At 36.7% G+C, this 16,326-nt stretch overlaps 1 protein-coding gene across 1 annotated transcript in view; it reads right to left on the reverse strand.

The window, feature by feature from the left end:
- Positions 1 to 2,464: 2,464 nt before the first annotated feature.
- LOC149252732 (uncharacterized) overlaps positions 2,465 to 16,326 on the reverse strand; it is a 28,922-nt gene continuing 15,060 nt past the window's right edge. The window contains exons 3-4 of the mRNA XM_089454255.1: positions 6,993 to 7,142; positions 2,465 to 6,581 (exon numbers count right to left, since the gene is read on the reverse strand). Coding sequence (XP_089310381.1) covers positions 2,465 to 6,581; positions 6,993 to 7,142 — 4,267 coding nt within the window. The remainder of the gene's footprint in view (positions 6,582 to 6,992; positions 7,143 to 16,326) is intronic.

Raw genomic sequence — 16,326 nt, forward strand, 5'->3', positions numbered from 1 at the left:
CCATTGTGAATTTTATTTCAGGAGAGATGGAATTTAGGTGAGTGAAAAACTTGTCAAGTTCTGCTTTACCATGTGTCCATTTTATATTGGTGTCATCGACAAAACGATTCCACCAGGCTGGCTTTAAAGGATATTGGGTGTTTATATATATATAAGCACCCAATATAAATATATACAAAATTTCAATGTAGAGTTATTTCTTTAAAAAAAATGTTTAATAAATTTAAAATTAGAATTTAAGGAAGTGTGGGAGGGGTAATTTTTAGCCAGTTTCCATTTTTTAATGGAGTCTTGGATTCATGTCTACCAACTAGCAAGAAGAAGTTAAGTTGAATTATTCATGAACTTTACACATGAGCAAAACAATAGGTCAAATTATCCATCAACTTATAAAGAAGGATGTTAATGGTATTTGATAAATAAATATATGGTTCAATATACATGTGGGGAATTGAAGCACTGAAGTGTTTGTATCTTTTAAGTGTTTAATTTAGTTGTTGATGAAAGAGAAAACAAGGATAAAAGTGAGAGTTCTATATATTAATAACCATAAGTATGATCATCCAATTCCATATCATTCACTTAGCATTACATGATTTTGAATCATATCAATAGTTGTCTTAATAACGTATATTAATAAGCATCACCCACTTAATAAAGTCAATGAGGACAAGATATAGTTATTTGTTACATGCTCCAAATTAGCTCCAAGTGATATAGTTACTTGTTATAGGATATAGACATAATATTATTAGCTTGTAATTCAAGCCAACACTATTTACCTTAAACAAAATAATATGTTTTCAATTATTTCTTCTCATGGTTTTACCAAAAAAAAACCATTTCAATAAATTTAAAAAGCTTATAATTTGCATATAATTTGAGTGAATTCATAAAAAGAATACAATAGATAGTTATTGTGAAACAATCATGCTTAAAGAAAAATTGTAAAAAATAATGTGAAATAGGATCCTCTATCTTGCATTTCTTTAACCCTATCAATTTCCATAGGGAGAGTTCCATCCAAAATAATCATAAATCATAAATATAACTTCAATATTTATTTGAAAAATTAACTCTATCAAATATAAAAATGTAATACTCCTTAAATCATTTTGTCTCACTTATTTACATTTAATTATTGACATTTAATGACCACTACATCCATGAAAGAGTAATTTCCACTACCTTAAATAATTTTCTTTCACTTATTGACATTTAATAACCACTACATCCATAAAAGAGTAATTTCCACCTTATTTTCTTCCTTACATGTCATCAAGGGAGAGTTTGAGTTTAAACCTTCAACCTATACTTTTAGATGATAATTAATATCCTTCTCCATATGTAATGTGTGTTATGTTTATACATTTTTTTTTCAATAATACTAACTCATATGACTACCATGCTTTTGGTTTGGGCTTTCTTCCCTTTCTAGATGAGATGTTACATAGAAACAAGAATTTTTTGTCTGTTCTATTTGATAATAAATTTGACACTAGAATAATATGTTGTAGTCGTGTAATAATTTACTTCAACAAAATATTTGTTTTAAATATCCTTTTATTTGGAAAAAGTTTATTAAAATTAATTTCTAACACATAATTGAATGTATATAAAAATACTCAATATAACTATCTCTAGATATAACTTAATAAATTTTTCTTACTAAATTCGTCAGAGTTTGATTATTAATCTCACCCAGAAAAGCTTCACCAAAAAAAATATGGTATATTCAAAATAGTAATTATTTTTTAGTTAATTTTATTTAGGATTCTTTGTAAAGACTTAATGGGTCTCTATCAATGTCTAAATTTCTTGATATTAATTTTTGTGTCTAAACTTCTTGATATTAACTTTTCTTTTATTGATCAGTGTGTTACATTGCTATTTTAATCATTTCTATTTTAATAGAATGATCAAATATGTTTTTTTCCGGAGAAAATAATCAAAACTTTTTATTAATGGTATAAAAAGTTACATTTTTCGGATAAGCATCATCGAACCACCAAGAAGTGGTATCTAAACTGATAGGTCTGTTCCCTATTTTAGAACTGTGAACAGAGAGAAGAGGGACCCATAGTCAACCTCCAACTTACAAAACCAAAAGTAAAAACGTAAGCAGAGGATCTGAAACTGTCGCTAGTGAGCAAAATTAACTGTTCTGGTTCTCTGAATCCATACAAAAACTTCTTCATGATCCATTTTGAAAGGACTATGTGGCCTCCTTCATATAAACATATAAACAGCCACGAATATACTGTAAACTTTTTTATGAATGTACAGGATGCAAAAACTCTGTTTCAGCATTTTATGAATGTACAGGATGCAGGAAAAAAACTCTGTTTCAGCATATTGTGTGAGAGATATAAAGAACGCGTCCCTCCTGAAGATGACACCATGGAAAGAAGATGACCATAAAGCATAAACGAGTTTCAGCTGTGAAATGTATTAGTAAAAACCATCAAAGAGGCGGAGCAAAAGGAGGCAGCTGTGATGTGGTAACCTGCCCCTGACATGTTTCTTCTATAGACCAACTCCCCGTCGCTTGCTGAAGGCCATTTTTTGAAAGCTGGTCTGCTGATGCATTGTGTTCTCTGTAAATATGGCAAATAGAACAGTTGTTAAAATGAGATTTTAGAGAAACTATATCATCTAGGATAGTCTTCAATATCTGGTTTTGACACATGGAATTGCCATTAACCCATTTGACAGCGTTCATGGAGTCACCAAAGATTTGAATGGACAAGATATTCTTTTTTAAAGCCCAGCACATGAGGAGACGTAATGCAGACATTTCTGCATAATTATTTGATCCTTGACCCAGACCCACAGAAGCTTTAAAAGACTGATCGTGGTTCAAATGAATACATATTCCAGCACCTGCCCTGTTTTCTTGGGATGCACCGTCGAAGAAAGCCCAAGGAGAACCTTCCTTTATCGTTGGAGGACTGTTTCGATTTTGTGCACTTTTTGGTTCAGGAGGAGGGATAGAAGAGTATATGGCCACACAGGTTGATGCAGTTGTTGTTGTGGTTATGGCCTGGTCTTGAAATATGCTATTATTCCTTGCAAGCCATACACCCCAGAAAAAGATTGGGGGGAGGTTTCTGAGGTTACCTTCGGGGTGGTTGATCCACCAATTTCTCCACGCATCTTCTAATGGAGCGTTTCCCCAGTGGACTTTTAATTTTAACAGATCTGTTATCTCTCCCCAAATTTTTAAGGAAACAGCGCAGGTTGTGAAAAGATGGTTAATCGTTTCCTCATTCGCCTTGCAGAGAGGACATCTCCCCGGCCCTATGAAGAATCTGGACTGAAGAGTGTCCCATGTTGGGATTTTCCTCTTCAGCATACACCATAGAAAGATCCTGGATTTCAAAGGACATTTGAGTTTCCATAAATTTTTCGACCACCACTCCGCGGCAGACCATCCTTTCTTCTCCATCAGGAAAGAGTAACCCTCTTTTGGAAAATAATTTCCTGTTTTTCCATGTGCCCACATCAGCTTGTCATGTTCATTATTTATTCTAACATGGGAGCGATGGAGTTCTTCAACATACGAGGACCATTCAGGATGCCATCTAATATTTAATCCAAGGTCTTCGGCACTTTTCCATGCCTGTCCCCATATGTTTGACTGACCCACTTTCTCCACTTGATTTAGAGTGAAAATGCCTCTACTTCCCAAATGTCTCAAGAGGCCAGGGGAGAGGGCAAATGATTCGTTACAGCCAACCCAAGGATCCCTACCAATTTTTACATTATTCCCATCGCCCACTTTCCACGCCAAACCCTGTTCTATCACTGAGAAGGCTTCAATTGTTGCCTTCCATATTACTGAGGTCTGTTTCGACTTCTTCTCCTGACTTCTGATCCATTCTTCCAGGGGGGTTGGATCAATATATTTTCTTTTGATCACCCGGGTCCAAAGGTTTTCCATTGTGATAAGTCTCCATCCAGATTTTGCTGCCAATGAAAGGCTGAATTCTGGTAGTCTCTTGATACCCCATCCGCCCCACTCCTTTGGTCTGGCAATCTTGTCCCATGCCACCCAAGGGAGAACAGATTTTTCATTTGAGCCTGCCCATAAAAATCTGCAACAGAGCCTTCTGATCTTCTCCATTATGCCCTTTGGGATCCAAGTTAGAGCAGCCCAATAAACAGGAATGGCCAATAAGACAGATTTTAGAAGTGTCGTTCTTCCTGCTCTCGAAAGCCATCTAAAGCTCCAATGGGATATTCTTGCTTCAATCTTTGCTATGAGCCAATTCCAGTCCTCATTTTTGTAAGCATCCGGTTTTAACCAGAAGCCCAGGTATTTAAAAGGAGAGGCCAAGGGCTGTAAATGGAAAGGGAAAAGATCGGACATTGTATTGCATTCTCTCCTGTTATATCCTGCAACACACACTTGTGATTTTCCATAATTTATCTGCATTCCTGTAGCTTTCATAAATAGATAATTAATAATTTTATATTCCTTGAGTTCGTCATAAGATCCATTAGAAAAAATCAGAATATCATCAACAAAGAGCAGGTGGGTGATATAGAGGTTTAAAGCCACCTCAATACCTTTTATCTTGTTTGTCCTTCTGACTTTGTGGATCAGTCTACTAAGTCCTTCTGCCACAAGCAGGAAGAGGAGAGGGGATAAGGGGCACCCTTGTCTGAGACCCCTTTGGCTTTTGAAAAAAGGGGATGCCGCTCCGTTGATCAGCACAGCAAAACTCACATTGGTAATGCATCCCATAATCCAGCTGGTGAAAGAGTAGTCAAAGCCCAAATGTGTGAGCAGCAATCTGATATATAGCCAGTTGATACGATCATATGCCTTTGAAAGGTCTATTTTAAGGACTACCCCTTTCTTCTTCTTTTGTTTGATGCTATGAAGAACCTCTTGGGTGACACCAATCGCCTCATGTATTTGCCTGCCGTCCAAAAAGCCAAATTGTTCCATTGAGATATTTCTGGACAGAATTGGAACAAGTCTTGTTGCTATCACTTTGGCGATGATTTTGTAAATGCAGTTACAAAGAGATATGGGTCTAAAGTCTTCAAAGGTCTCCGGCTCGTCTTTTTTAGGAATCAGAGCGATGAAAGTTGAATTAAAGGGTTTGTATATTTCCCCTTTCAACCTCGATTCCTCCACTACTTCAGTGATATCAGACCCTATCTGATCAAAAAAATGAAGGAACAGTTCAATAGTCCAACCATCCGGACCAGGGCTTTTGTCCTTACCCATGCTTTTCATTGCCGCCTCAACCTCCTCCTTGGTGACAGGGCTTGATAGCTCAGCTGCTTCATCCTCCTCCAGGAAACTAGGAAAACATTGAGCTGTCCTCATAACCTCAGCTATTGTAGCCTCTCCTGAATCAGAAAAGGTTCTTTGGAAGTGCCTCTGACCCAATCCCGAAAGTTCTGAGAAAGTTTTTACCACCCTACCTTCCTCATCGTTAAGGCTCCAAATTGTGTTAGCAGATTTCCTCCCTTTTGCATAGTTATGGAAAAAACTTGTATTTTCATCTCCTGATTTTAGCCATATTGCTCTGCTCTTCAGTCTCCATTCCTCTTCCTTTGCTAGAAGGATCTGATTTTGGGCTTTTTCCAGAGAGAGGATTCGGTCCTTAGAGTCCTGCGTGGAGTATCCATCTGTATCAATGCTTTCCAATGACTTCAATTCCTCCCTGATTTTTAACAGATCTTCATTTTGCTGTTTTTGTCTTTCTTTTGCCCAAGAGATGGTTGCTTTCTTTAATCTCTTCAGAGTTTCCATAAATAAGAAACTCTTACAGTCATTTGTAATTCTGTCAGGATGGATCCATGTGGATTTAAAAAGATTGATGAAAGAAGTTTCTTGCAGCCATGAGGAATTAAATTTGTAAGGTGCAGGAGGCTTTGGGGGGGGGAAAGAGAGATCCAAAAAAATCGGGAAATGATCAGAATTCCCGATCTCGTCAATCCATTGCCGAAAAAGAGGCACTCTTGTAATAAAGCCTTCAGAAATCAGAAACCGATCTAGCCTTTTTGCAATCCTGTCCTCCCCGGCTCGTCTGTTTCTCCAAGTAGGCTTTAAATTTATCGGGATTGGATCGATGAGTTTATTATCTGTAAGGGCTTTGAAGAAGAAGTCCGACAGGGGATCCTCCCTAGCTGAGGGACCCCATGCCTCTGCTCTGCCCAAAGAAAAATTAAGGTCCCCACCCACAACCATCAAGGGCTTGTTCATCAAAGATTTTGACAACAAATCTGTCCAGAAATGTTCCCTCCCTTGACATGGGCCATAAATATTTACAACCTGAAAGGAAGTAGGAAATTCTGGGCAGACTACTTCCATTCCCATAACATTCTTCAATCCCCACATGTTTAAACATTTTATTTTTCCTTCTCTATAGCCTATGGCTAGGCCCCCCGAATGGCCTGAGGAGTCAATAGCAGAGAAGGACCATCCTGGCAGCAATGTTTTCAGCACCAATTCCACCTCTTGTCCTTTCCCCAAGGTTTCTTGTAGGAAAAGGATGTCTGTTTTTGAGGTTTGAAGCCATTCCCTTAAAGCCAGTTTCTTGGGCTTGCTGGCTAAGCCCCTGCAATTCCATGAAGAAAAGATCATTTTTTAACATGTTCAGGGGTCTGCACTGCATCTAAGTACTCCACAGGAAAAGCTTTTGATGGAATTGACCATTCCCTTGCACATGAGCGATTTAATGTTCTTTTAGACCCTTTAGAATTTGAGATGCATTTTGTCATATTTCGTGGAGTCTATGGTTTCCGCCCGAATTGGGAAAAGTATTTTCAGCATGGAGGGGTCCAGTGCAGCTATGGTCCCCATCCAAATCTCAAGAGCCCTCTAAGCCTGAACCTTCCTCTGGAATGGCCATAGTGTCTGCAATAAGGGAAATTGACTAATACAAAGGTGACCCTATCGATTTTTGAGTAGACAAGGAGAATGGCCGAGTATGAGGCGCAGAGCCGAAGTGTAGCACCAGTTATCAGACCTTCCACCGCATGTATTTCTAGATTGAACAGCAACAGCCACCAGTTCGTAACGCCAAGATGTGTCCTTAACTAATATGTCTTCTAGAGCCGGGTCTAAGCCATACCGGAACGACAGCAATTCCCTTCGCACTGTCTGCGAGGAGAATGTTCTGTTATCCGCCAATAGCCACCGATCAGAATGCAATAGATTTACACTACTTAATTTTAATTGAATTCATTAAACATTTATATCAAAAATTATATTTTGTTACTCTTAGTAATATTAGAATTTAAGTATTACTATAGTGTGAATTTAAATCTATATTGTAAAAAAATAAGAAAATCTAATATATAATAACAAAAAATTTTAGATAAACATTATTAATAATTAAATTGAAAAATTAAATAAGATAATGTTATTAGTATTAATAATCAATTTGAAAAGTGTTCGATTTTTATTTATCTCTTTTTTATTTAATGAGTTAGTTAGTGTTTAATTATTTGATGAACCTAATTTTTTATGCCAATATAATAACGATTTCTTTTACAGGCTCATGCTAAGGCTACACTCGGAGGCGATGATACCACATGCTTATTTCCAAAGAGTCCTTCAAAGTTTTATGGAACAGGTTCATTATAGCTATTTTAGTGGCTCAGGTCATCATAAATGTTGCAGCTGGTTGGATTTGTCGTGGTGGTCAATATCGATCAAATTGGAAGAAGGTTCTCCCCATCATTTGCTTTCTATTTTTCTGGTATTTAACAAATTCTTCTCACCATTCTAAAGCTCCCTCATTTTGGGAGTTAATCGGAAACGCTCCAAAATGGTAGGAAGCTTCAATAGGTATTTTGGAGCTTCACTACAACTGATTTTTGACATTTTGGGAGCTTCACTGAGATGAATAAGTGCAAACTTAGGTGTATTTGACGTTGCCAGCTTGGGTGGAACTATGTGAAGGGAAGGGTATGCCACTGAGTTTAGATTTGGATATGGATCTCAAACTAAAAGAAACACCCTGTTTATGGAAAGCCCTTCTATTCAAATGAAGATGAGGCATATGGCCAATCCCGATTTTTGTCATTGGAAAGCTATTCATTCTCCTCATATACGCGCATGGATATAAAAGAATTTAGGAAGATTGTTGGCAACTAGCAAAACCATCATTAACACCATAGTTTAATGGACAAAAGATGGAATACTAAAGAAAAAAAAATAGTTGAATTTATGAAATATAAATATTATTAAAAAAACAATTTTTAATTTAATTTTCATATTTATTTAAGTATAAAATATATATTAACTTGGAAATTTATAATTTTATCATACAAACTCTTTTTAAAATAACATTGGATTTAAACTCTATTGTTTTAATTTTTTTAATTACTATTAATATATATTTTATTTTTTCTTATCTCTATTATAATTAGATGTAATATATATAATATTGGTGAGGTTACATGAAGGGCGAAGAATTGAACCAATGACTTAACATATAGCATTGCATGAAATCACCTAATAATAGAGTAATAACAACCTTTTTTCCGGTTTGGGAGTTCTGCATGTTTCTTTGCTGGGAAGAAATTTGATTGAGAAATCATTGATGGATTAATATTTTGATTTTTTTTGGCAAAGTTTCAAAGTTCAATCTTTTACATGTTTCTTTGCAAGATGGAATTTGATTGGCAAGTTTTGGATGGAAATAAATAAATTATTTTATTTTTATTTTAAAAATATTATATTATTGCCTCTCCCAACTTGACGTTTCTGTAAATTTGGGCAAATACTCGTCCCCGCTTATCAGAAGTACCGTAAATTTGTGTAGCATAGGGTGGAAGGATGATAAGATATATATATATATATTTGAAATAACTATATTATTATTATTATTTAATTTTAAGGCAAGTTGTTTCACTCAATGACTCAATGAATTTATGGTTTTAAGCAATATTTTTAATTTGATTATATATTGGAAAATATCCCTAAAAATCACATTATTTAACCCACTAACCCAATACACCTTCCTAATTTAAAAAATCCTAATTCCACTAAATATTGTAGGTATCCATTTTTTTACTAATTTTTTTTTTTCTTTTTTATATTTTTTCATTAACTTTGAGCTCCATTTTTAATACTCCCAACATAAAAACCCTTTACCCCAATATATCTCCCAATATATTATGTCATTTTTTCCTCAATATATATCCCGCAATATAAGCCCATAGATACTGCTAAGTCTAAAAAACACAGACACACACACACACACACACATATATACATATATATTCCTAATTATGTGTCAGTCTACAGGATTATTTTTTAATTCGGCGTTAGATTCCTTATCAATGGAATTATTTGGAGGTCTAAATGCAAACAACAACCATCATCATTAATGGTAAAGATCATCAACAAAGACCAAAAAACTGCCTCCGACACTTTGACTTGTGTCCGAGTGAAGATCTATGGGTTTACCAAACACTCTAGTATGGATAGGTGATCTAATATGACCATGTATAACAAATACCCCAACACTCCAATGGGTTAAGGTTGGGGGGTATAGGGGATATGACTCTGCAAAATGCATATAATACATATAAACTAATCAAAGAAAAAATTGTTTATATAGAAAGAATGTTTACAAGAAAACCATTGATAAACTTGAGTAGAATAAACTATGTTAAAGTTCTAAACTAAATAGAATGTCTATTTTGATAAATTATCAACCAAAGTTTTGAGTTCCATGTAAACAGAATAAAAAAAATGTGATTTTAAAAATCTAACATACACTTTTTCCCATTTATAAATAATGCATTTCATTCATAGAGCATAAATATGTAAAATATTGAAATAAAAATATTTGCAAAACTAATAAAACTTCATGCCAACGAAATACTCCATAAGACAAGTTATTATAATGTTTGATTTTGACACATGACATGTACTAGGTGCAAGCACATGTAGACAATGTTTCTCGTATGACACACAATATAATGAAACGGTATGGTACAAATTAGAAAAGACTCAAAATGATTATATATTCACTTTAAATGAATTTTTCATCATGGATTTAATGTATGTATTAATGATGCATTTTTGAACCTTAAACTTATATATATATATAATATATATATATATATATTATATATATATATATATATATATATCTATATATATATATATCTATATATATATATATATATATATATATATATCTATATATATATATATATATATATATATATATATATATATATATATATATATATATATATATATATATATATATATATATATATATATATATATATATATATATATTTGTTTTTGCTAATGCAAGAGTCGTGCCTTCTATTCAAAATGTCCAAAAGGATAAAATTACATAAAACACAAACAACCACAGGCTAAACCTTTTAGCCCTAGGTAGAATCCTCACCAAAAAATTAAATCGGCCAACTAGGTCCTAAAGACCCAAACAACAAACCCGAAGTAACTCAAATTCGAAATAAACAATGCATGACCCACCGCGAAGCTATACACGCTTCAAGACCCAGACCCACCAATATGCACACTGTTCCCTGACCATTGATTCTCCTCGCCAAATCCAATGATGGAGGATCATATCGCATGATCAAAAAGATCAGAGAATTACCACGCGATGAGGGCGGTATTCTCTCCCCAACCTTGGCCACATGTTGCGTGGTGTGTGGAATCATGTTCAACTCTGAGAAACTGCTCCTGACTTTAAGGGCATGCGGTAAGCCGGAAACCACCCCGAGGGTGGTATTGACACCACGGGAAATAATGCGGGGGGTTTTGGGTCTGCGAAGAAAGCTAGGACTCTGGCCCCTCACACAACCCCTACTCCTCAGGCACTTGAACCAAAGGAAGATGAAAATCTTCTTACCATTCTTGATGTTCTCCATCTGATCATCCGAGAAACATTGTCTGTCAAGCAACTTCCACTTGAGACTCCTGTGTTTGCGCTTACCTAGCTGAGGAAGCATACAAAGACCTGCATCCCCATTGTAACATCACTTCTGAAATACCCCTTCATACTGAATCCGAATCAACTAGACCCCATCTCTGCAATTGTTACCCAACTCTGTTTTGATAGATCGTTCTGTCCTAATCCGCCTATTTGAGACAATGCTCCCTCAATCTATCCTGAGGCATATCTTGCCATCTCAACTTGACACTAATTTTGGTGCAGAGCACCCCTTGATTAGCTAGAATGTCCGCCAATTTATTTTCCGTCCTTCGCACATGAGTGAAACTCATGGTTTTCAAGCACGGAAGGTGAAATTGTATCCTTTGAAAGACCTAAAGCAACCTCCAATGTCTTGAGACATTTTCTGGCTCCTTACCACAGCAGATTCTCTTGACCGAGTTAATAATTAACTCAGAATTAGTTTCGATTATTATATTCTGAAGATTGTCCTCCTTTAGGATTTCTAAACATTGCCCTAGTGCCATTAGTTCCACCATATTGTTTGTAGCTCTTCCCAAATTGCAATTAAAAATAAAAATGATGCAACCATTTTCATCCCTTAACACCCCTCCATAACCAACAATACTTGGGTTGCCTTTTGAGGCCCCATCAATGTTGCATTTCAAAAACCCTGAGGGGGAGGGTGCTAGCATTCTAGCTTATTGACCAGTTTCTTCACCTTCATGTCAAGGCCCTGTGGTATAAGCCCCTGCATACCCAAATGAAGAAGTATCTGCATTTTAGCTTTTGAAGGTGGAGTTGTTGGGGAAGTTTGCACTAAAATTCCCACTGTCTCCTTAAGCTGTCTTAAGATTTGCGCCATAATACTCTGGGAGGAACCTTTTCCATTTTTGATGATTATGTAGTTCCTTTCTTTCCAGACATTCCATATTATGAAGCTTGGAGTTAAATCCCAAAATGTGTGAAGAATTTCATAATCAAAGAAGTTTCCTCTCCAGTTATTAAGGGTATTGATAATGCTTCCTTTGTCCCTGTCTGTCTGTCTGAAAATTGTGGCAAAAGTATCCCACAACCTGGAGGTGAAAATGCAGTTATTGAGTAGGTGCTCCATCGTTTCCTCTTGAGACTCACAAAGCTAACATCTAGATGGTCCCAGAACACCCCTCTTCTGAATGTTTTCCTAATTCAGAATTTTCTGATGATGTACCAACCAAATGAAAAGTTTGATTTTCATCCATCCTTGATGCCTCCATAGGTTCTACCAAACCCTGTCTAGTTCATTAGAATCAAGCTCCAGGATTATGTGCTTTTCCTCCTTAAAATTGAAGGTGCCTTCATTATTGTTTCCCCATCTAAGTTGGTAATGCCCCTCTGATACCAGAATCTTCCTTTGGTCCAACATTGTTAGAAGTGCATCAGCTTTTACTTTCAAGGGGCTATCATCCCTGTATTACATATTCTTCCAAGTTCACCATTTTCCTTCACTATTGGTTTGATCCCAAAAATATTTTACCCTAAGTGACCCTTTGGTATCTGTTTCATTCTTGAGATCCAAAAAGTCCTCTCTTAGCAGTGTAGGTTCTTGTTGCCATTTATCCTCCCAAAACAAAGGAAGATCTCCCTCTTTGATTTCCTAGAAGCTATTTTTTTGCACTAAACCTCTATTCTCCTAGTCTTGATTCCAGATGTAGGAACCTTTTATGATGCCAGTCATCCTCATGTGATCACTGTCTTGCTAATTGCTAGCGTATTTTTCTTTCCAAATACAAGCCCACTAAACCTTTGGATCTTTTACCCAATGCCACCATAATTTTTCCCCTAAAACTTTGCTTAGCACTTTCGGATCATCCAGTCCAAGACCTTTGTGGTTTTTAGGTTTGCAAATCTTATCCCAAGCTACTAAGGCCCATTTATTTCTCTCCTCCCCCTTACCCCAAAGAAAGTCTCTTTGAATGGTTTTAAATTGTTGCAAGACTCCTTTTGGAGCTGGAAGGGCTGAAAGCATGAAGATGGGGATTGATTGAAGTATAGCTTTTGTAAGCACCAGCCAACCTGCCATGTTCAAAGATCTAATAGTCCATTTCCGGGTTTTGTCCTGCATCTTATTAATCATCGGCTCCCAAATACTCTTCTGCAAAGGTTTATCAGTTGCAGAACTCCCAAGTATTTGGAAGGAAGGATATCCCTTTGAAAGCCTAGAATTCCGGAGATATTCCTCTGAATAGCGATATTTGTGTCAAAGAAGAAAATCTTAGATTTGGAGAGATTTACCTCTATACCCATAGCCATGGCAAAGTCACTCAGGATTTGTTTATAAGCAAGCAATTCTTTGACCGTGGGGATGCCCTACAGCATGGTGTCATCAACAAATTGTTGATGGGTCAAAGCTTGTCCAGTCTCGGAGAGTTGGAGACCCTTGATGTTACCCACTTCTTTAGCATGCTTGATAGTTTGACCAAGTCCTTTCGTCACGAGGATAAAGAGAAAGGGGGAGAGTGGATCTCCCTACCAGAGGCCTCTTGTAGGTGTAAAAGTCTTGGATGGAGAACCATTAACCATAATTGAAAAGCTAGATGAAGTCACCAGGGCCATAACCCATCTTACCCAGTTATGGTCAAATCCAAAGGCTAGAAGGACCTTCCTGATATAGGTCCAATTCAACTTGTCATAATCTTTGGCTAGGTCCACTTGCATAATCATTCTCGCCTTCCTATTGCTTAATAATGAATGAACCACCTCATGCGCTTGGATGATGTTATTGAGAATTTGTCTACCCTCCACATATCTTGTTTTCTCCACAGAAACTATAGTAGGAAGAAGGGGTTTGAGTCTGTTGGCAATAACTTTGGATATTATCTTGTACACCACATTGCACAAAGCTATGGGTCTAAATCTATCTGGAGTCTGAGCAATGTCCTGTTTGGGGATCAAAGAGATGAAGGATGTATTGAGCACCTTCAAAATGGTTCTATTCATCCGGGAGTCCTCCACGACATTTAGAATATCTTGCTTGACAATGTTCCAGCAAGCTTTAAAGAAATCAACATTGAAACCATTAGGGCCTGGCGCTTTACCATTGTGCATTTCTTTGATGACCTCACTAACCTCCTCTTCAGTCACCGGCCTATTGAGATTGAAATTATCCTCTCTTGTTACTAGCTTAGGTATGTGCTTTGTTAAGTCCCTGATAAAATGAACTCTGTCTAAGATGGTCTCCTCTGCGATACTTCGAAAGTGCTGAACCAGCACAGCTTCTATATCTTCATGGGTATTGAGTAGTTGACCTCTGGAGTCCTTGATCGATGAGATCCTGTTATGAGACCTGTTCGCCATGGTGGATCTGTGGAAAAACCTAGTGTTTCTTTCCCCTTCTTTTAGCCATTGAACTCTTGATTTTTGTCTCCAAAATATCTCCTCTTGTTTACATAAGTTCTCCCAGTCTTGATGATGCTTGGTGACTTGATCATTTCTAACTCTATCAAAGCCATCCGTGATAAGGGCTTGATTGAGTTCCTGCATTTTACCTTCAAAAGCTTTTTTTACTTCAAAAATATTACCAAATTCATTCTTGTTCCAATCTTTGAGTCTGAGCTTGATGTGTTTCAGTATTTTGTGTAGAAGAAGCATTCTCGTACCCTGAATATGCAGATCTTCTATCCACCATTTTGCAATATCGCTAATAAAATCTGGGTGGGTGAGCCAGATATTCTCAAATCTAAAAGGTTTGTTCTTGGGGGTGCCAATTCCCTGAACCTCAAGTTGTACAGGCCAATGGTCCGAGCCTCCAAAAGGGATAATTCTCACTGTCATTTCCCTATCTGTGAGCATAAGGTCCTCTAAGATTATGAATCTGTCTAACTTTGAGGCTACTTGAGACTCTCCTCCTCTCCTATTGTTCCATGTAAAGAGGCCATTATTCATATCAGTGTCAACTAGCTTCTTATTGTTTATAAAATTCTGAAATGCTATAGAGTCTTTGCTTAAAGTTCTGGTCCCTTTTTTCTCCGACAGTGATTTGATCATGTTGAAGTCCCCACCCATAATCCATGGTACTCCTGCGTGTCTATCTCTTAGTCCCACAAGAGAATCTAGAAGCATGAGGTTATCATCTGGTCTTTGGGGGCCATAAACAGTTGTAATTAAAAAAATCTCCTTGTCTCCCACAGCCTGAATAACCACTGATAAATAATTCCTAGATGCCTCAGCATCTATTATGCCAATCTTTGGGGGTTCCAAAGAGTAAGTATACCTCCTACTATTTTATCTACTTTGACTTCTAGAAACTCATATTTATTGAGCTATTTACTATGTATTTCTTTATTTTTTGAATGGAACATTTAGTTTCCTAGATAAACATCATATCCGGAGCTTCTTGTTTCATTCTATTGCTAAGTATCCTTTGTTTTTCCTAGACCTCTGATATTCCACGATTTGAACTTCATTATGAAAGATTTGTAAAGGTGTAGCTGGTTAGATATTTCATATTACCTGAATCTATCATTAGCTTTCCACATTCCATCAATAACTCATCCTGCTTTTTTCTACCTCTTTTCCTTCCTCGATTTCTAGGAACTAATCCTCGTGTGGTTTTCATAGTTTTCACACCTTCGTTTCCCTGCCTTTCATTGTTTCTTTGCCTTTCCAACCCTTTAGCCTGAGTTCTCGATATGAACAACTGCTGTACTTTGTTAAACTCTTCTTGAGGTAGTGAGTCTACCCCTCCCATGGTCCCTTGTTTCAAGAACCCTTCCATTTTTAGGTGTTCTCTATCAAGAATATCCTGCAGTTCATGATCCTCCATTTCCATCTCACTCTGGGTCATTTATTGGTTCATTTCCAATACCCCATCACTCAGCGTAGTCTCTTTCTATTTATTAATATCCTGTGTTTTCCCACTATTTTCTTCCTTCTCCTTCTCCCCTGGGCTGCCTTCCATTACCTGATCTACCTTTGTTGTCTCTTCCTCTTCTTCTAGTACTTGGAACCTGTTCAGACTAGCTTGTTGCCCTTCTATTTGTTGTTTATTTGGCCCCATTTTGCCCCCGTTTCCTCTATATCCCACTTTGTGAAAGTTTTTACTGTCTTTCACCATGTAGCTTTACTTTTGTTCTCTATTTTACTAAGAGGGCAGTCTCTAAATAGGTGCCCATGCTCATGGAACCTACGACACCTGAAAGGAATATGTTCATAATCTATTGTTTGCACCCATTCTTCATCAAAAACTTCCAAGACGACCTCATCTGGTAGAGCTCTAGAGAGATCCATCTCCACACATATTCGTGCGAAGGAAGTGTATTTTCCCCTTCTGGTGGCCTCAGATGTTTTGACAAAATGCCCTAATTTATTGCCTATGGCAGATAAAGATTTATTTTGCCAGTAATCTAGAGGTAGTGAATAGAGTCTTACC

This window comes from Pinus tabuliformis, chromosome 7 (assembly GCF_031772625.1).
Source record: "Pinus tabuliformis cultivar Carrire ecotype Pingquan chromosome 7, CPIR1, whole genome shotgun sequence".
In the NCBI taxonomy this organism is placed as follows: Eukaryota; Viridiplantae; Streptophyta; class Pinopsida; order Pinales; family Pinaceae; genus Pinus; species Pinus tabuliformis.